The sequence below is a fragment of the Anomaloglossus baeobatrachus genome, chromosome 9 (assembly GCF_048569485.1).
Source record: "Anomaloglossus baeobatrachus isolate aAnoBae1 chromosome 9, aAnoBae1.hap1, whole genome shotgun sequence".
NCBI classification, from domain to species: domain Eukaryota; kingdom Metazoa; phylum Chordata; class Amphibia; order Anura; family Aromobatidae; genus Anomaloglossus; species Anomaloglossus baeobatrachus.
This window is the reverse complement of record NC_134361.1, coordinates 34,818,535-34,842,446: the sequence shown is the minus strand read 5'-3', so window position 1 is coordinate 34,842,446 and position 23,912 is coordinate 34,818,535. Positions and strand designations below refer to the sequence as shown.

The following is a 23,912-nucleotide window of genomic DNA, read 5'->3' as shown; positions in this document are numbered from 1 at the left end:
ATGGATCGGTGGGTATTGCTCTATTAGGACCTCATTTGCATTTAGTGGGGTCCTACTGCTCTAATCACACCGGGAGCTTCGGACCCTCTTTTCTAAGGATCTGGGGTGTCCATTTCAAGTGTAGTCCTATAACTAGTCACCTCTCTATACTAATCTGATACGGAAAACCGGTATAAATTATGGGATATCAGTTTAGAATATGGGTAAATTATAGATGGTGCGCCTCGTTATCCGTTTCTAATGACAATCAGCAGAATTTTGAATGCAGCTCTGGAGTAAAATACACTTTGCAGCTGATCCATGCAAGATATGTAATTTATTGTATTTACGGTTACTCATTTCATTTTATTGGTTATATCATGAAACTGAATCCTAGTCTTTAGGGGCAGACACAAAAAAACATATATGAGAAGGAAGGCCTAAGGATTTATCAAAGTAAACACAAAGTCTGGTGGTTTCCCATAGCAACCAATGAGGTTACTGCTTTCAATTTCCAACTACTTAAAAAAAAATGAGCTTTAATCTGATTGGTTGATAAGAGCATCTACTTTGAGACATCGCCATTCGCCAGATAACTGTAAGACCCGCCCACCGGCTAATGGTATCCATCATCGCATCACGTGATTTTTTTTTCCCCCCTCCCACTTAATGGCGGCCATGTTTAGTAATGGCAAAGAGGGCAGCAAATATTCTGGTATACTATTCACACCGAAACTCCTGCACAGTACGGTAAGACTTTAGCGGATTCTTTGAAAATATTTTATCTCCTATTTTAGCTATTTTAGGTTGTTCCGTAATTACCTTTTTCAAGATGGCGACATCTGCCTCTGGGACGTGCGTCATGACGTTGCAGGCTGACGTGATGACGTGAGGTGCGGCATGTTTTGTCCTGCAGTTGCCGATTCATTGTGGAGATGGCGGTGAACGGGGGAGAAGCTGCCGGATTGAGACAAGTGGCCGCCATGTACGAGCAGCTGAAGGCCGAGTGGAACAAGAAGAGTCCGAGCCTGAGCAAGTGCGGGGATGTGCTGGGCAAGCTGAAGGTGCGGGGCGGCCGGGGACGGGAGCGTGGGGGAGGGGATCCCGGCCAGACGGGTGCGGGGCTCCGGTGTCAGGGTCTCTGCTGTCAGTGTCCATGGTGTTGGGGGCTCAGGGGACTTTGTGTAACACTGGGGGTCTTAAAGTGATGTTAGGTTTCTGGTAACGCTGGGAGGGGGGCACTGTGGGGTTGTTGGGGGATGGTGGGGGTCATTGGGGGGGCACGGCAGGGTTATCATGGGATGGTTGCATGTCGGCAGGGGACGGGAATGGCGGTGTCCTAGGGGAGGGGGGGCAAGGTGAAGTCCTTGGGGCAACGCTGGAGGAGGGGGGCACGGCGGGGTCCTCGGGGAGACACTGGGGGAAGGGGGACACGGTGGGGTCCGCTAGGGGAAAGGGGTCACGGCGGGGCCCTCGGGGAGACGCTGGGGGAAGGGGGGCACGGCGGGGTCCGCTGGGGGAAAGGGGGCACGGCGGGGCCCTCGGGGAGACGCTGGGGGAAGGGGGGCACGGCGGGGAGACGCTGGGGGAAGGGGGGGCACGGCGGGGTCCGCTGGGGGAAGGGGGGCACGGCGGGGTCCGCTGGGGGAAGGGGGGCACGGCGGGGTCCGCTGGGGGAAGGGGGGCACGGCGGGGTCCGCTGGGGGAAGGGGGGGCACGGCGGGGTCCGCTGGGGGAAGGGGGGCACGGCGGGGTCCGCTGGGGGAAGGGGGGCACGGCGGGGTCCGCTGGGGGAAGGGGGGCACGGCGGGGTCCGCTGGGGGAAGGGGGGCACGGCGGGGTCCGCTGGGGGAAGGGGGGCACGGCGGGGTCCGCTGGGGGAAGGGGGGCACGGCGGGGTCCGCTGGGGAAAGGGGGGCACGGCGGGGTCCGCTGGGGAAAGGGGGGCACGGCGGGGTCCGCTGGGGAAAGGGGGGCACGGCGGGGTCCGCTGGGGAAAGGGGGGCACGGCGGGGTCCGCTGGGGAAAGGGGGGCACGGCGGGGTCCGCTGGGGAAAGGGGGGCACGGCGGGGTCCGCTGGGGAAAGGGGGGCACGGCGGGGTCCGCTGGGGAAAGGGGGGCACGGCGGGGTCCGCTGGGGAAAGGGGGGCACGGCGGGGTCCGCTGGGGAAAGGGGGGCACGGCGGGGTCCGCTGGGGAAAGGGGGGCACGGCGGGGTCCGCTGGGGAAAGGGGGGCACGGCGGGGTCCGCTGGGGAAAGGGGGGCACGGCGGGGTCCGCTGGGGAAAGGGGGGCACGGCGGGGTCCGCTGGGGAAAGGGGGGCACGGCGGGGTCCGCTGGGGAAAGGGGGGCACGGCGGGGTCCGCTGGGGAAAGGGGGGCACGGCGGGGTCCGCTGGGGAAAGGGGGGCACGGCGGGGTCCGCTGGGGAAAGGGGGGCACGGCGGGGTCCGCTGGGGAAAGGGGGGCACGGCGGGGTCCGCTGGGGAAAGGGGGGCACGGCGGGGTCCGCTGGGGAAAGGGGGGCACGGCGGGGTCCGCTGGGGAAAGGGGGGCACGGCGGGGTCCGCTGGGGAAAGGGGGGCACGGCGGGGTCCGCTGGGGAAAGGGGGGCACGGCGGGGTCCGCTGGGGAAAGGGGGGCACGGCGGGGTCCGCTGGGGAAAGGGGGGCACGGCGGGGTCCGCTGGGGAAAGGGGGGCACGGCGGGGTCCGCTGGGGAAAGGGGGGCACGGCGGGGTCCGCTGGGGAAAGGGGGGCACGGCGGGGTCCGCTGGGGAAAGGGGGGCACGGCGGGGTCCGCTGGGGAAAGGGGGGCACGGCGGGGTCCGCTGGGGAAAGGGGGGCACGGCGGGGTCCGCTGGGGAAAGGGGGGCACGGCGGGGTCCGCTGGGGGAAAGGGGGGCACGGCGGGGTCCGCTGGGGGAAAGGGGGGCACGGCGGGGTCCGCTGGGGAAAGGGGGGCACGGCGGGGTCCGCTGGGGGAAAGGGGGGCACGGCGGGGTCCGCTGGGGGAAAGGGGGGCACGGCGGGGTCCGCTGGGGGAAAGGGGGGCACGGCGGGGTCCGCTGGGGGAAAGGGGGGCACGGCGGGGTCCGCTGGGGGAAAGGGGGGCACGGCGGGGTCCGCTGGGGGAAAGGGGGCACGGCGGGGCCCTCGGGGAGACAGGGGGCACGGCGGGGCCCTCGGGGAGACGCTGGGGGAAGGGGGGCACGGCGGGGTCCGCTGGGGGAAAGGGGGCACGGCGGGGCCCTCGGGGAGACGCTGGGGGAAGGGGGGCACGGCGGGGTCCGCTGGGGGAAAGGGGGCACGGCGGGGCCCTCGGGGCGACGCTGGGGGAAGGGGGGCACGGCGGGGTCCGCTGGGGGAAGGGGGGCACGGCGGGGTCCGCTGGGGGAAGGGGGGCACGGCGGGGTCCGCTGGGGGAAGGGGGGCACGGCGGGGTCCGCTGGGGGAAGGGGGGCACGGCGGGGTCCGCTGGGGGAAGGGGGGCACGGCGGGGTCCGCTGGGGGAAGGGGGGCACGGCGGGGCCCTCGGGGAGACGCTGGGGGAAGGGGGGCACGGCGGGGTCCGCTGGGGGAAAGGGGGCACGGCGGGGCCCTCGGGGAGACGCTGGGGGAAGGGGGGCACGGCGGGGTCCGCTGGGGGAAAGGGGGCACGGCGGGGCCCTCGGGGCGACGCTGGGGGAAGGGGGGCACGGCGGGGTCCGCTGGGGGAAGGGGGCACGGCGGGGCCCTCGGGGCGACGCTGGGGGAAGGGGGGCACGGCGGGGTCCGCTGGGGGAAGGGGGGCACGGCGGGGCCCTCGGGGCGACGCTGGGGGAAGGGGGGCACGGCGGGGTCCGCTGGGGGAAGGGGGGCACGGCGGGGCCCTCGGGGCGACGCTGGGGGAAGGGGGGCACGGCGGGGTCCGCTGGGGGAAGGGGGGCACGGCGGGGCCCTCGGGGCGACGCTGGGGGAAGGGGGGCACGGCGGGGTCCGCTGGGGGAAGGGGGGCACGGCGGGCCCCTCGGGGCGACGCTGGGGGAAGGGGGGCACGGCGGGGTCCTCGGGGCGATGCTGGGGGAAGGGGGGGTATGGTGGGTGATGGACAAAAGAAATTTGAACTGCGCCGTAAATTCTGATGGATAAATTGTTTCCGTGAAGAATGTAGAAAATGGAGAAAATTGGACATATGAAAGAGACCCCGATACAGAGCCACATCATGGAGCAAAATCACTGGTTTGTTTATGGGTCTTGGTACACACTGTGCAGAATTATTAGGCAAATGAGTATTGTGATCACATGATAATTTTTATACATTTTGTCCTACTCCAAGCTGTATAGGCTGAGAGCCAACTACCAATTAAGTAAATCAGGTGATGGCATCTCTGTAATGAGGAGGGGTGCGGTGTAATGACATCAACACCCTATATAAGGGGGGCTTAATTATTAGGCAACTTCCTTTCCTTTGGCAAAATGGGTCAGAAGAGAGATTTAACGGGCTCTGAAAAGTCCAAAATTGTGAGCTGTCTTGCAGAGGGATGCAGCAGTCTTGAAATTGCCAAACTTTTGAAGCGTGATCACCGACCAATCAAGCGTTTCATGGCAAATAGCCAACAGGGTCGCAAGAAGCGTGTTGGGCAAAAAAGGCGCAAAATAACTGCCCATGAATTGAGGAAAATCAAGCGTGAAGCTGCCAAGATGCCATTTGCCACCAGTTTGGCCATATTTCAGAGCTGAAACATTACTGGAGTATCAAAAAGCACAAGGTGTGCCATACTCAGGGACATGGCCAAGGTAAGGAAGGCTGAAAAACCACCACCTCTGACCAAGAAACATAAGATAAAACCTCAAGACTGGGCCAAGAAATATCTTAACACTGATTTGTCAAAGGTTTTATGGACTGATGAAATGAGAGTGACTCTTGATGGGCAGATGGATGGGCCAGAGGCTGGATCAGTAAAGGGCAGAGAGCTCCACTCCGACTCAGACACCAGCAAGGTGGAGGTGGGGACTGGTATGGGCTGGGATCATCAAAGATGAACTTGTGGGACCTTTTCGGGTGGATGGAGCAAAGCTCAACTCCCAGACCTACTGCCAGTTTCTGGAAGACACTTCTAGACACCACAAGCAGTGGTACAGGAAGAAGTCGGTATCGTTCAAGAAAAACATGATTTTCATGCAGGACAATGCTCCATCACATGCATCCAACTACTCCACAGCGTGGCTGGCCAGTAAAGGTCTAAAAGATGAAAGAATAATGACATGGCCCCCTTGTTCACCTGATCTGAACCCCATAGAGAACCTGTGGTCCCTCATAAAATATGAGATCTACAGGGAGGGAAAACAGTGCACCTCTGGGAGCAGTGTCTGGAGGCTGTGGTGGGTGCTGCACACAATGTGGATCATAAACAGATCAAGCAATGACAGAATCTATGGATGGTCGGCTGCTGAGGGTCATCAGAAAGAAAGGGGGCGATATTGGGCACTCATTTTTTGGGGTTTTGTTTTTGCATGTCAGAAATGTTTTTCTAAATTTTGTGCAGTTATATTGGTTTACCTGGTGAAAATAAGCAAGTGAGAGGGGAATATATTTGGTTTTTATTAAGTTGCCTAATAATTCTGCACAGTAATAGTTACCTGCACAAACAGATCTCCTCCTAAGATAGCCAAATCTAAAAAAAAACCACTCCAACTTCCAAAAATATTAAGCTTTGATATTTGAGTCTTTTGCGTTGATTGAGAACATAGTTGTTGATCAATAATAAAAAAAAATCCTCTAAAATACAACTTGCCTAATAATTCTGCACGAAAAACTGATGGCAAAATGGAGAGACGGAGCCACAGAGCCCAGCATCACATCTGTCTGAGGGTAGGAGCAGGGCTGCCAGCCGTCCCAGGACTGACCATACAAATTGCTCACTTTAAGGTGTCCGTGATTTATTTATTTATTTTTTCAGACTGAGGAAACTTATACAAATTATTCTGACCATATTTACAGTGACTGCAGCTGATGTCTTCATAGCAGAATTATGGGCTGGAGACATTTAGCTCTTATAATCATACAGATTTGTTGTGTTACAGAGTATCTGTAAAAAAAAAGTCTCTTATAATTAATATTATTAATAGTATATTTTATTATTAATATTATTAGAATATAATGTATAATAAAATATTAATATTATAATATAAAATATTATTATTATTTATTATTATTTTATTATAATAAAATAAAATACATTTTATTTTATTTTATTTTTTATTAAATTAATGAAAAATATAAAAAGTCGTGCCGGGCTCAGTCTTTAGGTATCTTCTGTCCGTACTATATATTGCACGTTATAGAGTAAAAGACACGGACGTCCGAACCGCTGCAAGAACAGCAGGAAAATCACTGACAAAGCTCAGCAACTCGACCAGTGTCTGAAAGATGTCGTGTACACATAATCTTCAGGTGGTCTCCGCTGTGAAGATGCTCCATGGTCTACAAGACAAGACGTTTTTTGTTTTTTTTTTGTTTTTTTTTTTTATTTTGTGCTTTATAAGCATTTTTAACTAAAAAAAAAAGTTAGAAAATCCCCCCCTGACATGCCAAAAATATACACAATTTTTTTTTTTTAACAAAACACCTAAAAGATTGTATACAAACACTTCAGGATACGCTAAGAAACGCCCTTTAGGGTAAGAAAAGAAATGTCTTCGTTTCCATTTGCAAAATTCAGCCTAATGACCGATAGGAAAACATAAAAACTGTGAATGTTGGGTCAGTTTGTTCTGAAGTGTACCAGTGCATTAGAAGATTGGGGGATCCTGTGGCAGAGTCCTGGGGTGAGACTCTTAAAAATAAAAAAAAAGAAAGATTTAGTGTACATTTTTTTTTTTTTTTTTTTTTTTTTTTTAAATTTTCTATTAAGTGGATTTCTATTCAAAACTTGTTTAAAGGTCACATACCGTATATACTCGAGTATAAGCCGATCCGAGTATAAGCCGAGGCCCCTAATTTACCACAAGACTGGGAAAACGTATTGACTCGAGTATAAGCCTAGTGTAAGAAATGCAGCAGCTACTGGAAAACTTAAAAAAAATAAAATTATGTACCAATAAAATAATGTATAGTACTGTGCCCCATCCTTGTGCCCCATCCTTGTGCCCCATCCTTGTGCCCCATCCTTGTGCCCCATCCTTGTGCCCCATCCTTGTGCCCCATCCTTGTGCCCCATCCTTGTGCCCCATCCTTGTGCCCCATCCTTGTGCCCCATCCTTGTGCCCCATCCTTGTGCCATGTCCTCATTCCGGTCCCCTTCTTGTCCCCTATGCCATTGTTCTCACACACACTTATAACCAGTCCTCCGTTCCCGCGGTGTCCTTGGCTGGCACATAGACCCCTCGGTGATCTCTCCCGGAGCCGCCGCTGCAGGCTGTCGACATGGCTTTACTGCAGTTGAATGCTTTGTGGCGCCGTAAAGCATTCAACTACAGTAAAACCATGATGGCAGCGGACATGAACATTGAGGGGTGCTTCTTGCGGTCTCCAGGCACACAGACCCTTTGGTGATCTTGTCCGGTGCATGTAGCCACCGCTGTTGTCATGGTTTTACTGCAGTTGAATACTTTACGGCACCGCAAAGCATTTTACTGCAGTAAAGCCACAACGGCAGAATGCAGCGGCGGCTCTGGGCGAGATCACCGAGGGGTCTATGTGCCTGCGGACTGCAAGAAGCAGCCGAGGACACTGCAGGAATAGAGGACAGGTGAGTATAATTTTTAGATGGGAACCTCACGCGAGTATAAGCCGAGGTGGGGGCGTTTTCAGCATAAAAAAATGGCCTGAAAAACGTATGGACTTAATATGGCCCCTTTTAACGTTCAAGGTCATACAGGGAATAAAGAGCCCTCCTACAGCGATGGTAAAGTAACATTTTCTTCTCCTTAAGGCGGCAAAATCAAATAATTCCACCAAATCTGCCCCAGTAGTGACGTCTATAATCCTTCCGCCTGTACAATCACTCGTAACACAATGTCAAGAGTTGGGCGCTCGGGCTGCAGATTGTGGATGTTGACGATCCTGTTCTGCGGCTTCTCGTTATGTTCTTCGTGTCTCGGTGTTCATTGCTCATCGACCGGTGACGCAGAGGTGATTGCAGGCAAACGGGGCCACGTTTTTAATGAATGTCAAATGCAAAAATGATTTTTCTTTTTCGCTCTATTGGGAGACCCAGACAATTGGGTGTATAGGCTATGCCTCCGGAGGCCGCACAAAGTACTACACTTAAAAGTGTTAGGCCCCTCCCCTTCTGCCTATACACCCCCCGTGCTCCCACGGGCTGCTCAGTTTTTTGCTTTGTGCGAAGGAGGTCAGACACGCACAGCACAGCTCCACAGATTGGTCAGCAGCAGCTGCTGACTATGTCGGATGGAAGAAAAGTGGGCCCATATAGGGCCCCCAGCATGCTCCCTTCTCACCCCACTCTTGTCGGCGGTGTTGTTAAGGTTGAGGTATCCATTGCGGGTACGGAGGCTGGAGCCCACATGCTGCTTTCCTTCCCCATCCCCCTCTGGGCTCTGGGTGAAGTGGGATCTTACCGGTCTCCAGGCACTGAGACCGCGCTTCATCCACAACTCCTGTGGAGCCTGATGGATAGGAGCCGAGTATCGTTCAGGGACATGGCCCTGCATCTTGGAGGTACTCTGTATCCCTGTGGGGACCGCGCACGGCATCACCTCAGCTTTGCTGGGTGTGCTAGTGCACCGGGGACCGCGGCGCTGACCGGGTCTATATGTGCCATTACACACTCAGCGTCGCTGAGTGTGTTTATATGTAAGGGCTACCGCACTAACCGCCGCTGCCATGGGACACTGCGGCGCGGCTGGGACTTGTAGTTCGCCGGGGACTTTCACGCCGGCCGCGCTTTTACGGCGGCCGCGTTTATTACTAGAGTCCCCGGCTTCCTTGCGGCCTAGTTTACTTTTCTCCCGCCCTCAGCCCTGACAGGCAGGGGGAAGGGCGGGACGCTGCACGGAGCGAGCAGCTCTGAGGGCTGGAGTATGATTTACATACTCCACCCCCCTCACTGTGCACGGTGTGAGCACCAGTTCGCGCTCTTTCTCGGCCACGCCCACAGCTCCCTCATCTCGTCAGGACGCCGCAGCCATTCCTGTCAGCTCCACCGACGCTGCAGAAGAGGGACAAGTCCTGGGAGACCCAGACACGGTCTCTGGTGGCCTCACAACCGCTTTAGGCGGCTGGTAAGCAGCACCTGTTGGTGCTAGCCCCATGGTGCTGTAGTGTATTGGTACATTATTTGTGTATCATATATACTTTACACTGTATGAGCACAGTGCATTCTGGCTATATACCCTTTTGTGTAACTCAAGGAAAACTATAGCATGGCGCCCACAAAAGGCAGGGGTGCCAAAACACAGGCTTATTATGCTGCCTGCGCCGCTTGTAAGACCCCACTACCGGCAGGTTCCACTGACCCTCATTGTGTGCAGTGTTCGACCCCTGTGCCACTTCTTCAGCCGGAGCCTATGCTAAGAGGGGCCCAGGGGGAGACACCTGTTGACACTGTCCAGGTGACGGGGACTGAGTTTGCTAAACTCTCTGAGACTATGGCTAAGATACTAGAAGCCTTGCAGTCCAGGCCGGTATCTCAGCAACTGGACCCTGTTGAATCGTTGTTCCCGGGCCCCCCTCAGTTGGACCAACAATGTCCTCCCGGGGTATCTCCTACATCCCAGTCTGAGGGTTCTGACTTAGACCCCAGCCCCAGATTGACTACGCGGGCTCGCTTAGAATTTCCCTCGACATCATATTGTTTAGGGTCTCAGCGGGGGGAATCTTTGGTTGATGATGCGGAGACAGCTGATCAGGATTCTGATCCTGAGGGCGCTCTCAATCTTAATACTCCAGACGGGGACGCCATAGTGAACGACCTTATTGCGTCCATCAATCGTATGTTGGATATTTCTCCCTCAGCTCCTCCGGCGGAGGAGTCAGCTTCTCAGCAGGAGAAATTTCGTTTCAGGTTTCCCAAGCGGACACAGAGTATGTTTCTAGACCACTCTGATTTCAGAGAGGCAATCCAGAATCACCATGCTTGTCCAGATAAGCGTTTTTTCTAAGCGCCTTAAGGATACACGTTATCCTTTCCCCCCGGACGTGGTTAAAGGTTGGACTCAATGTCCCAAAGTGGATCCTCCAATCTCCAGACTGGCGGCTAGATCCATACTTGCAGTGGAAGATGGGGCCTCGCTCAAAGATGCCACTGACAGGCAGATGGAGCTCTGGTGGAAATCCATCTATGAAGCTATCGGAGCTTCTTTTGCCCCAGCATTCGCAGCCGTATGGGCGCTGCAAGCTATCTCAGCAGGTCAAGCGCAAATTGAAGTAGCCACTTGCACGGCCGCGCCACAAGTGGCATCCATTACCACCCAGACCTCGGCAATTGCGTCTTACGCTATTAATGCTGTCCTGGACTCTGTGAGCCGTACGGCGGTGGCGACCGCCAATTCGGTGGTACTCCGCAGGGCCTTGTGGCTACGGGAATGGAAGGCAGATTCTGCTTCCAAAAAGCGCTTAACCAGTTTGCCAATTTCTGGCGACAGGCTGTTTGGCGAGCGTCTGGATGAAATCATCAAACAATCCAAGGGAAAGGATACATCCTTACTCCAGCCCAAACAGAACATTCCCCAACAGAGGAGAGGGCAGGCGAGGTTTCGGTCCTTTCGGGGCGCGGGCAGGTCCCAATTCTCCTCGTCCAAAAGGTCTCAGAAAGAACAAAGGAACTCTGATGCATGGCGGTCTAAGTCACGTCCTAAAAAGAACATTGGAGGCACCGCTAACAAGGCGGCTTCCTCATGACTTTCGACCTCCTCTAGTAGCATCCTCGGTCGGTGGCAGGCTCTCCCGCTTTTGCGACGCCTGGCTGCCACAAATAAAAGACCGCTGGGTGAGAGACATTCTGTCTCACGGTTACAAGATAGAGTTCATCTCTCGTCCCCCGACTCGATTCTTCAGGTCTTCTCCGCCTCCCGAGAGAGCCGAGGCTCTTCTGCAGGCGCTGGGCACTCTGAAGGCAGAAGGAGTGGTGGTCCCTGTTCCTCTTCATCAACAGGGCCACGGTTTTTACTCCAACTTGTTTGTGGTCCCAAAGAAGGACGGGTCTTTCCGTCCTGTCCTAGACCTGAAACTTCTCAACAAACACGTAAAGACCAGACGGTTCCGGATGGAATCCCTTCGCTCCGTCATCGCCTCAATGTCCCAAGGAGATTTCCTTGCATCGATCGATATCAAAGATGCTTATCTCCACGTTCCGATTGCCCCAGAGCACCAGCGCTTCTTGCGCTTCGCCATAGGAAACGAACACCTGCAGTTCGTGGCACTGCCATTCGGCCTGGCAACAGCCCCACGGGTTTTCACCAAGGTTATGGCTACTGTAGTAGCGGTCCTCCATTCTCAGGGTCACTCGGTGATCCCGTACTTGGACGATCTGTTGATCAAGGCACCCTCTCAAGAGGCATGCCAACACAGCCTCGACGCTACCCTGGAGACTCTCCAGAGTTTCGGGTGGATCATCAATTTTCCAAAGTCAAATCTGACACCGGCCCAATCGCTCACATACCTTGGCATGGAGTTTCATACCCTCTCAGCGATAGTGAAGCTTCCGCTGATCAAGCAGCGGTCACTACAGACAGGGGTACAATCTCTCCTTCAAGGCCAGTCACACCCCTTGAGGCGCCTCATGCATTTCCTGGGGAAGATGGTGGCAGCAATGGAAGCAGTCCCTTTCGCGCAGTTTCACCTGCGCCCTCTTCAATGGGACATCCTACGCAAATGGGACAGGAAGCCGACGTCCCTCGACAGGACCGTCTCCCTCTCTCAGGCGACCAAAGCTTCCCTTCGGTGGTGGCTTCTTCCCACTTCATTATCGAAGGGGAAATCCCTCCTACCCCCATCCTGGGAAGTAGTCACGACGGACGCAAGTCTGTCAGGGTGGGGAGTGGTTTTTCTCCACCACAGGACTCAGGGTACGTGGTCCCGGCAAGAGTCCTCGCTTCAGATCAATGTTCTGGAAATTCGGGCAGTGTATCTTGCCCTGAAAGCGTTCCAGCAGTGGCTGGAAGGCAAGCAGATCCGAATTCAGTCGGACAATTCCACAGCGGTGGCATACATCAACCACCAAGGCGGCACACGCAGTCGACAAGCCTTCCAAGAAGTCCGGCGGATTTTGATGTGGGTGGAAGCCACGGCCTCCACCATATCCGCAGTTCACATCCCAGGCGTGGAAAACTGGGAAGCAGATTATCTCAGTCGCCAGGGCATGGACGCAGGGGAATGGTCCCTTCACCCGGACGTGTTTCAGGAGATCTGTTGCCGCTGGGGGGTGCCGGACGTCGACCTCATGGCGTCCCGGCACAACAACAAGGTACCAACGTTCATGGCACGGTCTCAAGATCCCAGAGCTCTGGCGGCAGACGCCTTAGTTCAGGATTGGTCGCAATTTCAGCTCCCTTATGTGTTTCCTCCGCTGGCACTGTTGCCCAGAGTGTTACGCAAGATCAGGGCCAACTGCCGCCGCGCCATCCTCGTCGCTCCAGACTGGCCGAGGAGGTCGTGGTACCCGGATCTGTGGCATCTCACGGTCGGCCAACCGTGGGCACTACCAGACCGACCAGACTTGCTGTCTCAAGGGCCGTTTTTCCATCTGAATTCTGCGGCCCTCAACCTGACTGTGTGGCCATTGAGTCCTGGATCCTAGCGTCTTCAGGGTTATCTCAAGAAGTCATTGCCACTATGAGACAGGCTAGGAAACCAACGTCCGCCAAGATTTATCACAGGACGTGGAAAATTTTCCTGTCGTGGTGCTCTGCTCAGGGTTTTTCTCCCTGGCCATTTGCATTACCTACTTTTCTGTCCTTCCTTCAATCTGGACTGGAAAAGGGTTTGTCGCTCGGTTCCCTTAAGGGACAAGTTTCAGCGCTCTCTGTGTTTTTCCAGAAGCGCCTAGCTAGACTTCCACAGGTACGCACGTTCCTGCAGGGAGTTTGTCACATCGTTCCACCTTACAAGCGGCCGTTAGAACCCTGGGATCTAAACAGGGTGCTGATGGTTCTTCAGAAACCACCATTCGAGCCAATGAGAGATATCTCCCTCACACGACTTTCGCAGAAAGTGGTTTTTCTAGTAGCAGTCACTTCTCTTCGGAGAGTGTCTGAGCTAGCAGCGCTGTCATGCAAAGCCCCTTTCCTGGTGTTTCACCAGGACAAGGTGGTTCTACGTCCGGTTCCGGAATTTCTCCCTAAGGTGGTATCCCCCTTTCATCTCAATCAGGATATCTCCTTACCTTCTTTTTATCCTCATCCAGTTCACCAGTGTGAAAAGGATTTGCACTTGTTAGATCTGGTGAGAGCACTCAGACTCTACATTTCTCGTACGGTGCCCCTGCGCCGCTCGGATGCACTCTTTGTCCTTGTCGCTGGCCAGCGTAAAGGGTCACAGGCTTCCAAATCAACCCTGGCTCGGTGGATCAAGGAGCCAATTATCGAAGCTTACCGTTCGGCTGGGCTTCCGGTTCCCTCAGGGCTGAAGGCCCATTCTACCAGAGCCGTGGGAGCGTCCTGGGCTTTGAGGCACCAGGCTGCGGCTCAACAGGTGTGTCAGGCGGCTACCTGGTCGAGCCTGCACACTTTCACGAAGCACTATCAGGTGCATACCTATGCTGCGGCGGATGCCAGCCTAGGTAGACGAGTCCTTCAGGCGGCGGTTGCCCACCTGTAGGAAAGGACTGTTTTACGGCTCTCTTACGAGGTATTATTTTACCCACCCAGGGACTGCTTTTGGACGTCCCAATTGTCTGGGTCTCCCAATGGAGCGACAAAGAAGAAGGGAATTTTGTTTACTTACCGTAAATTCCTTTTCTTCTAGCTCTAATTGGGAGACCCAGCACCCGCCCCTGTTTTTTTGTGTACACATGTTGTTCATGTTGAATGGTTTCAGTTCTCCGAGTTTCCTTCGGATTGAAGTTACTTTAAACCAGTTTATAATTATTTTTCCTCCTTCTTGCTTTTGCACCAAAACTGAGCAGCTCGTGGGAGCACGGGGGGTGTATAGGCAGAAGGGGAGGGGCCTAACACTTTTAAGTGTAGTACTTTGTGCGGCCTCCGGAGGCATAGCCTATACACCCAATTGTCTGGGTCTCCCAATTAGAGCTAGAAGAAAAGGAATTTACGGTAAGTAAACAAAATTCCCTTCTTTAGCCAAAAGTTCATGCATTTAAGTAAGAAGGAGAAATAAATGTCTTCTGAGGCCTGCACTGATCCTTGTAAGAGGAGTGCAGTAGCGCTATTGTTGCTGTGCCTGAGCTCTCTGTTCAACCCGGTGGTTGTGCCGGAAAAAAAAGCACCAGAGGGGACATAAAGCTACACTTGTGTCTGCACCCTCTTCTTTCCCCGGATCTGCGAGGGTCTCAGAGGCCAGACCACCATTGATCATGAAGCATAAACTTTACACCACTATTGTATTTCACTCACTGAAAAGGATCTAGGCTGGATGCATTGTGCCAAACACTCAGCCGTGAAGTATTAGATCGCTTTACATATAAAGAAGATTGTTTGTGTTCATTGACAGCAAGCGGAGATGTTGGAGGGGGGGATCCGTCTTATCAATCCTGCATCAGTGTATGGGGAGGAAGACTGCACCCCAGATATTAGACGGTTGCAGACATCTTCAGTCCTCGTGGATTTGGTCACGACGTGTGACGCTCTGTGTTTTCTCTCGTTACAGTTGGCCCTTTTGGAGCAGAATTTTTTACCCACTACAGACACCAAACTGACCAAGCAGCAGCTCATACTGGCCAGTAAGTATGACCCGGAAAGGAACTAAGATGTGAGAAGGGTGGCACGGTGGCTCAGTGGTTAGCACTGCAGTCTTGCGGTGGCTCAGTGGTTAGCACTGCAGTCTTGCGGTGGCTCAGTGGTTAGCACTGCAGTCTTGCGGTGGCTCAGTGGTTAGCACTGCAGTCTTGCGGTGGCTCAGTGGTTAGCACTGCAGTCTTGCGGTGGCTCAGTGGTTAGCACTGCAGTCTTGCGGTGGCTCAGTGGTTAGCACTGCAGTCTTGCGGTGGCTCAGTGGTTAGCACTGCAGTCTTGCGGTGGCTCAGTGGTTAGCACTGCCGTCTTGCGGTGGCTCAGTGGTTAGCACTGCCGTCTTGTGGCGCTGGGGTCCTGGGTTCTAGTCCCACTCAGGACACCATCTGCAAGGAGTTTGTATGTTCTCCCCGTGTTTGTGTGGGTTTCCTCCCACACTCCAAAGACATACAGATAGGTACTCTAGATTGGCATCACTGTCCCCATTGGGGCTCATAATGTATGTAGAGCGCTGTGGAATTAATAGCGCTATATAAATGAATAAAATTATTATTATTATAAGGGTGCAAAGGGGTATGGAGCGGGCTCAGGAGCCGAGCCTGCACCCGCACACAGCAGATGCCCACTGCGGTCTACAGCCAGCATCTGCCTGTAATGGCGTCTCCAATTGCTGAATTTAAGGCACTTGACCTGAGAGGTGTGCCATCTGGAGTGCTGATATTACCCCCCACCCCACCCCCAACACGGGACAAAACAATGTGAATGATTTGCCATGGCACCCAACTAACATGGCGGCACTCCTGTAAGGCCCGGCCTAATCTGAGCAATCAAATTATAAAATGTATCACATACAGTGAACAGAAACGTGATTAATCATGAAGCAGGATATCATAACACCAGGATTGGTGATTTTTTTTTTTTTTTTTTTTTTGTGTGACTGTTCCTCCCAAAAAAATCTCTCATACGGTTCCATTGATGAAAAGATAGTTTAGTTTTAGAAAACAAAGACACAAATTTTTATTTTTTTCCCCTTTAATTCTTGTTCACTTAATTTAACCACACTGAACAACCCCCCATCCCCCCCCCCCCCCCCCCCAAAGAAAGAAAAAAAAATTGGTAGTAAATTGTCTACTTTCTTTCCTCGCACTGTGCATTGAAACGACTTGAGAGGTCACATTCTGCCTAAAGCTGCGATCAGCTCTGTCCGGGACGAGTCTTCCCATTAAATAACAGGCCCTGTTAGGTCAGTGGGATCCCGGCGTATCCTGATGTTTCCTATGGTGTGTTGATCGGGGGTTGTCGGGTTTTTCAGTGGGTTCCTGTTTTGTTTTGTTTGTTTTTTTTTAAGACTATGAAAACCATTTCAGATTATACGTTCTTGTCGGAGAAAACTCCTTGGTGGAAACCTAATAATGTAATGTATACAGAGTCCTGCACTGTTCATTGTGGATCATTTCCCATCTAATCCTGGTTTTTGTTTTTTTCCTGCGTTCAGGAGACGTCTTGGAGATCGGGGCGCAGTGGAGCATCCTGAAAAAAGACATCCCGTCATTTGAGAGATACATGGCGCAGCTGAAGTGCTATTACTTTGACTATAAGTAAGATTATAGCTCTGTTTACATCACATTTGGGACTTTCTATTTGGGGACCGCACTTGTGGCGTCTCGCCATTTAGGGGCGGCACTTGCGGCGTCTCGCCATTTGGGGGCGGCACTTGCGGCGTCTCGCCATTTGGGGGCGGCACTTGCGGCGTCTCGCCATTTGGGGGCGGCACTTGCGGCGTCTCGCCATTTGGGGGCGGCACTTGCGGCGTCTCGCCATTTGGGGGCGGCACTTGCGGCGTCTCGCCATTTGGGGGCGGCACTTGCGGCGTCTCGCCATTTGGGGGCGGCACTTGCAACGTATCGCTGACTTTTAACTTTTTAAGATAAAACATCTGAATGTATTCGAGGGGGCGCTCAGCGTTTTGTTAAATGCACATTACAACGATGGCGCATACAGATCTTTAGCTGTTTATTTTGGGCAAAGAGGTTTGTTTTGCAGTATTGTGTATGTGGGAAACTTAAGAGCTGAGCCCACTCCATACACGATGGGTGCCAGCTGTGTTATACAGAGCCAGCTGCCTCTAACTGCAGGGACCAGATAAAGCTCCAATCGCTGCTGTTTAGCCACTTAAATGCTGCTGCCATGCAATCTTATGTGAAGATCATTTGCAATCATGGGGTACAGATAGATTGCCGTGGCACCCGGGGGGGGACATTTTGAGCGTTGTACCCATGGCTCTGATTACGAGAGGAAACCGTATCTGAATTCTGCTGTAAAAAAAATAAAGAAAAAATGTTGCTTCACATGACAGCTATTAGACTAAATGGACAATAATGTAATGCATGGGTGGGACGGGCCCATCTGAGCAGCTCACTTCTAATTAATTTATACTTTGTGGGTGGCATAAATGCCCCCCCGAGAATCTGCACATGTTTTTGTTTACTGTTTTTGGGGGGGTCTGAACCTGTTTTTGTATTTGATCTAATGTGGCTGTATTCTGAAATAATATATATGTATGTATGTGTATGTATGTATGTATGTATGTATGTATGTATATGTATATATATGTATATGTTTATGTTTGTATGTATATATATGTGTGTGTGTATATGTGTGTGTGTGTGTGTGTGTATATGTATGTGTGTGTGTGTGTGTGTGTGTGTGTGTATATGTATATGTGTGTGTGTGTGTGTGTGTATATGTATATGTGTGTGTATGTGTGTGTGTGTATATGTATGTGTGTGTGTGTGTGTGTGTGTGTGTATATGTATATGTGTGTGTAGTGCTTCGTATGACCCCACTGCAAAGTATAGCATTAATGCTCCAATAATGCATTCTTTGTTCTCGCGCTGTCTACAGTATTCTGCATTTATATAAATATTGGATAGTAATGCTTTGCAATGATAAAGCCCCGCTCCAGCGGTGGAATTATAAAGATGCTTTAATGTCTTCTGCTCCTCTGGTTGCAGGGATGAGCTCCCCGAATCTGCCTACAAACACCAGCTGCTCGGCCTCAACCTCCTCTTCCTCCTCTCACAGAACAGAGTGGCCGAGTTTCACACCGAGCTGGAACGGTTACCGGCCAAAGACATCCAGGCGAACGTGTACATAAAGCACCCGGTGTCTCTGGAGCAGGTGGGTGACCCAGATATTACGAGGGAGTGGGGGGGATGGTAGGTCTGTTCATGAACCTGATGCTCATTGTGGAGACACGGGGGTCAGTGGGTGCTCTCGTCCACTGGCCCGGCCGCCTTTAGAAAGACAGCCTGGCCCAGGGCTCATCCCAACTGAACGCCCGACCTCCTTAACCGTGGGCGGAACATTACTCAGAGAACACAGGGTGAGGGAATCACAATATTAAGACTTTATTGCATCCCCAAACAATTAATGGCATATGGCACATAACCAGAAAAACACACAAATGTAACAGGCAACAGTTTCTCACCCTTCCGCTAGCTCACCAGGGATTAGAATGTCCTCAGCTTCCAGGGCCACTTACTCCAATCCAGCAGCACCCCACTTTCGGCGGGCAGCCACTGAGAATGGAATAACGCCAGATTTAGGAAGCTGGCTGAGGTCTGCAAAACCTGTAGTCAGGTGACTGGATTGATCCAGGCTAGATTCCTTAGGTAGTCCTTGATATCTCAGCTGAATCCTTGCATTCAATGCTGAAGTCCATATAGCATTATAATCCAGATGCGGTTATGGCTTACCATAACAGATCCTAGATTGGTATCCTGTAGCAAGAGTCTCTACAGGCAATGGACATTCCTCCTTCTTATACCCCTGAGCTCTCTAGTCAGACCATTGAGGTCTTCACAATTGGTGGATAAGACTGGGCTCTTATTGGCTAGATTTCAAGCCGTATACAAATATCCCTAGTAGTAATGGTCTCTGGCAGAGACAGCTAAGTTACATCACATCTAGCAATACAATGGGAGGTTCCCATAATTGATTGGTCTGGGTATCTGACCTTCACTGGCCAAAGAACTTTTCTTTATCGTTCCTATGGGAGACCCAGACCATGGGTGTTTAGCTTCTACCTCCGGAGGACACACAAAGTACTACACTTAAAAGTGTAGCTCCTCCCTCTGAGCTTATACACCCCCTGACGAGCAGACTTAGCCAGTTTATCGCTTTGTGTTCAGGAGGCATACATCCACACATGCATTCTCATCTGATTTTTGATTTTTGGAAAGAGTTTGAAGAAAAGCGGGTCCAAGTCTGGACTCCCGGCATGTCCCTTCTCACCCCACTGTGTTGGCGGTGTTAAGGTTGATTCCAAGGCTGGAGCCCTACATGCCGCGCTCCTTCACCATCCCTCCTGGGCTCTGGCTTGAAGTGGGAGCCAGCACGGTCTCCATGCTTGGCAGGAGACCGGTCTCCATCCGCAGCCCTTCAGGACCCTGCTGGACCGGAGCACTCATCCCCAGGGACTTGGAACCCTGCGTCTCAGCAAGCTAAGTACCTGAGACGTTTATATATTGGGGGTCCCTGTACTTTATTGTTGTGGGAGAGTGTGCTGATTGTGTTTTATGACATTTCTGGCGGGTTCTCTGGCTGTCGCCTGAGAACCGCGCCGATGGTGCCTGCGCGCCGCTCAAATTTAGGCCCCGGCTTCGCCGGAGGCCAAGTTTCGGTTTCACTGCCCTCGCATGTCACTCATGCAGAGGGACAGACTCTGCTCCGCCCGGCAGCCGTTCTGCACAGGGGAGGGACACTCCCCACTGCAGTGTGTGTCCCCCTCCCCTGTAGGTCTCTATGGCCCTCCAGATCCCGCTCCTCAAGCAAGTCCCGCCCCCTCTCTTCGCTCCGGCGGCCATTTTCTCAGCATTGCAGCGCTGGTCTGCAGCATCTCTGCTGAGTTGCTGTGCTTGGGGGTCCGGGCTTCGGGATCTGGAGGGCACACAACACCGCTCCAGCGGTCTGGTAAGCCACAACCGGTCTCCGGTTGTGGACCTCTGATTATACTCTCTGGGGTTCATTCTCTGGCAGAGCCCCCACTTCAGCAGCATGTCTCACACGAGGAGCAAGGCTCCAATGCTTTATTCAGTATGCACTGCATGTAAGCTTGTGCTGCCTGAACCGAGCATCTTCCCACATTGTGATGCCTGCTCTAACTTGGCAGTGCCACAGGCTGGAGTCTCACCCCCAGTGGTCTCTCCGGCTGCTCCGGCTCCTGTGGCTGATCCCCCGGCTTGGGTAGAATCCTTTTCTAGGTCTATCTCCCAGTCTTTTGCTGACTCCATGGGACTTCTGTCCAGGACTTTGCTGAACATGCATCAGCCCCTTTCACAGGGTGCCTCTGCTGCTAGGGGTCTCTCAGGACCGGAGCTCACAGAGGATTCATCATCTGGTCCCAGACCCCGTCCTTCTAAGAAGAGACGCAGGGTTTCCTCTCCTTCCTCGTCCTGCGGCTCTGATTCAGGAGCTGACTCGCAGGACGAGGAGGATGCCTTTACGGGGGGCTCGGAGGTTAACTCCATGTACCCCATTGATCTGTCCGAAAGTGACTCAGATGTTAGTGATTTGATTGCGTCCATTAATTCTGTACTGGATCTCAATCCGCCAGTGTCAGAGGAGCAAGCCTCTCTGGCAGAAAAGCACCAGTTTACCTCGCCTAAGAGCGTAAAGAGTGTGTTCTTTAACCACTCCAGTTTTCAGGCCGCTGTGACCAAGCCCAGGGCCTGTCCTGACAAACGCTTTCCAAAGCGTGGTTCTGATGACCGCTTTCCCTTTCCACCTGAGGTGGTCAAGGAGTGGGCTCATTCCCCAAAGGTAGACCCCCCGGTGTCTAGACTCACAGCCCGGACCGTTGTATCGGTGGCTGATGGCACCTCCCTTAAGGATTCCACTGACCGCCAGATTGACCTTCTGCCCAAATCCGTATATGAAGCGGCGGGGGCCTCGTTCTCCCCGACTTTTGCAGCAGTGTGGGCTCTCAAAGCAATCTCTGCTTCTCTAGAGGGGATGCATTCCCTCGCCAGGGAATCTATGCCCGAAATGGTTACCTTAACTTCCCAAGCTTCAGCTTTTTCATCCTATGCCATGTCTGCCATGCTGGAGGCTTCTCACCGCACTGCGGTGGCTTCGGCTAATTCCCTCGCTATCCGCAGGATCTTGTGGCTTCGAGAGTGGAAGGCAGATGCTTCTTCTAAGAAGTTTCTTGCTGAGCTCCCTTTTGCTGGGTCCCGGCTGTTCGGTGAACAGCTGGATGAAATTATTAAGGAAGCAACTGGCGGGAAGAGTACTTCCATGCCACAAACCAAAACCAGGAAACCTGTCCAGGGTAGGATTCAGTCGAGGTTTCGTTCCTTTCGTTCCTCCAACTGGTCGTCCTCTAAGCCCTCGGCCTCGTCCACTAACTCAGCCAAGGACCAGAAATCCAACTGGTGCCCAAAAGCGCGTCCACAAAAGACCTTAGGAGGTGCTGCCGCCAAGGCAGCCTCCTCGTGACTATCTGTCCGCGCCAGCCACGTCCTTAGTCGGTGGCAGGCTCTCCCACTTTGGCGACGCGTGGTTTCAACACGTCTCCGATCAGTGGGTGAGGGATATCATCTCCCACGGCTACAGGATAGAATTCTCTTCCAGCCCGCCAAACAGATTTTTTTTCTCTCAACTCCCCCCTGCTCCAAGGCCGCCGCCTTCTCACAGGCCGTGGCATCCTTGCAGGCCAACGGAGTAATTGTACCGATTCCCGCCCGGGAACGGTTCAGAGGTTTCTACTCAAATCTCTTCCTAGTCCCCAAAAAGGACGGTTCCTTCCGGCCCATCCTGGATCTCAAGCTTCTCAACAAGCATGTTCAGGTGCGGCATTTTCGCATGGAGTCTCTGCGATCAGTCATTGCCTCAATGACCCAAGGGGATTTCCTGGCATCCATCGACATCAGAGATGCCTATCTGCATGTGCCAATTGCAGTTTCACACCAGCGTTGGCTACGTTTTGCAATCGGAGAGGAACATTTCCAATTCGTGGCTCTCCCCTTCGGGTTGGCCACAACTCCTCGGGTATTCACCAAGGTCATGGCAGCAGTGGTTGCGGTTCTGCACCTCCAGGGGTTGGCAGTGATTCCTTACCTGGACGACCTTCTAGTCAAGGCTTCATCCAGCGCAGACTGTCAGCGGAGTGTCTCGCTCACTCTCGCCACTCTAGCCCAATTCGGGTGACTTGTCAATCTTCCCAAATCCTCTCTGACTCCGACCCAGAGTCTCACGTACCTAGGGATGCAGTTCGAGACTTTGCCGGCACTGGTGAAGCTGCCCTTAGTCAAACAGCAGTCCCTCCAACTGGCGGTGCGCTCTCTGCTGAGACCCCGCCGTTATTCCCTCAGGCGTCTGATGCAGGTGCTGGGTCAGATGGTGGCCTCCATGGAGGCGGTTCCCTTTGCCCAGTTCCATCTGCATCCTTTGCAGCTGGACATTCTCCCCTGTTGGGACAAGCGGCCTTCCTCCTTGCACAGGTTAGTGGCTCTGTCGCCACAGACCAGGAGCTCTCTTCAGTGGTGGCTTCGGCCCCTCTCTCTGTCCCAGGGGCGCTCCTTTCTGGCCCCGTCCTGGGTGATCCTCACCACAGATGCCAGCCTATCCGGCTGGGGAGCGGTATGTCTCCACCACAGAGCGCAGGGCACTTGGACTCCGTCCGAGTCAGCCCTTTCGATCAATGTGCTGGAAACCAGAGCAGTGCTTCTGGCTCTCCTAGCTTTTCACCACCTGTTGGCGGGCAAGCACATCCGAGTCCAGTCAGACAACGCGACAGCGGTTGCCTACATCAATCACCAAGGCGGGACACGCAGCCGCCTGGCAATGTTGGAGGTACAACGCATCCTTCAATGGGCGGAGGACTCCAAGTCCACCATATCCGCAGTCCACATCCCAGGCGTGGAAAACTGGGAGGCAGATTATCTCAGCCGTCAAACCGTGGACAGTGGCGAGTGGTCCCTGCACCCGGCAGTTTTTCAGTCAATCTGCCGCAAATGGGGCACTCCGGACGTGGACCTAATGGCATCCCGTCACAACAACAAAGTTCCCGTTTACGTGGCTCGCTCCCACGATCCTCAGGCATTCGCCGCGGACGCTCTGGTTCAAGACTGGTTCCAGTTTCATCTGTCCTACGTGTTTCCCCCTCTAGCTCTCTTGCCCAGAGTCCTGCGCAAGATCAGAATGGAGGGCCGTCGAGTCATCCTCATTGCTCCGGACTGGCCCAGGCGAGCTTGGTACCCAGACCTGCTCCATCTGTCCGTAGAGGTGCCGTGGCATCTTCCGGACCGTCCAGACCTTCTCTCACAAGGTCCGTTTTTCCGCCTGAATTCTGCGGCTCTCAAATTGACGGCGTGGCTCTTGAGTCCTGGATCTTGATGGCTTCTGGTATTCCCCCTGAAGTCATCTCCACTATGACTCGGGCCCGTAAGTCTTCCTCCGCCAAGATCTATCACAGGACTTGGAAAATTTTCCTGTCCTGGTGTCGCTCTTCCGGCCATTCTCCTTGGCCATTCTCCTTGCCGACCCTTCTGTCTTTTCTACAGTCCGGTCTGCAGCTAGGACTGTCCCTCAACTCTCTCAAGGGACAAGTTTCAGCTCTGTCAGTGCTGTTCCAGCGGCGTCTCGCCCAGCTGGCTCAGATCCGCACCTTCATGCAGGGCGTGTCTCACATCATTCCGCCTTACCGGCGGCCCTTGGATCCCTGGGACCTCAATTTGGTTCTCACGGTTTTGCAGAAACCCCCCTTTGAGCCTCTTAGGGAGGTTTCTTTGTTTCGGCTTTCACAGAAAGTGGTCTTTCTAGTGGCCATAACTTCCCTCAGGAGAGTCTCCGATTTGGTTGCGCTCTCTTCGGAGTCACCTTTTTTGGTTTTTCATCAAGACAAGGTGGTTTTCCGTCCGACTCCGGACTTTCTTCCTAAGGTGGTCTCTCCTTTCCACCTTAACCAGGACATTACCCTACCTTCCTTTTGTCCGGCTCCTGTTCATCGCTTTGAAAAAGCGCTGCATACTCTGGATCTGGTGCGTGCTCTCCGGATCTATGTGTCTCGCACCGCTGCT

General features: G+C 53.6%; 1 protein-coding gene across 1 annotated transcript in view; it reads left to right on the top strand.

The window, feature by feature from the left end:
• The first annotated feature begins 873 nt into the window (after positions 1-873).
• Positions 874-23,912, top strand: part of PSMD8 (proteasome 26S subunit, non-ATPase 8) — a 63,685-nt gene continuing 40,646 nt past the window's right edge. Inside the window, exons 1-4 of the mRNA XM_075322546.1 lie at positions 874-1,043; positions 14,747-14,819; positions 16,325-16,427; positions 17,844-18,009. Of these exons, the coding sequence (XP_075178661.1) occupies positions 915-1,043; positions 14,747-14,819; positions 16,325-16,427; positions 17,844-18,009 (471 nt within the window). The 5' untranslated portion in view covers positions 874-914. The remainder of the gene's footprint in view (positions 1,044-14,746; positions 14,820-16,324; positions 16,428-17,843; positions 18,010-23,912) is intronic.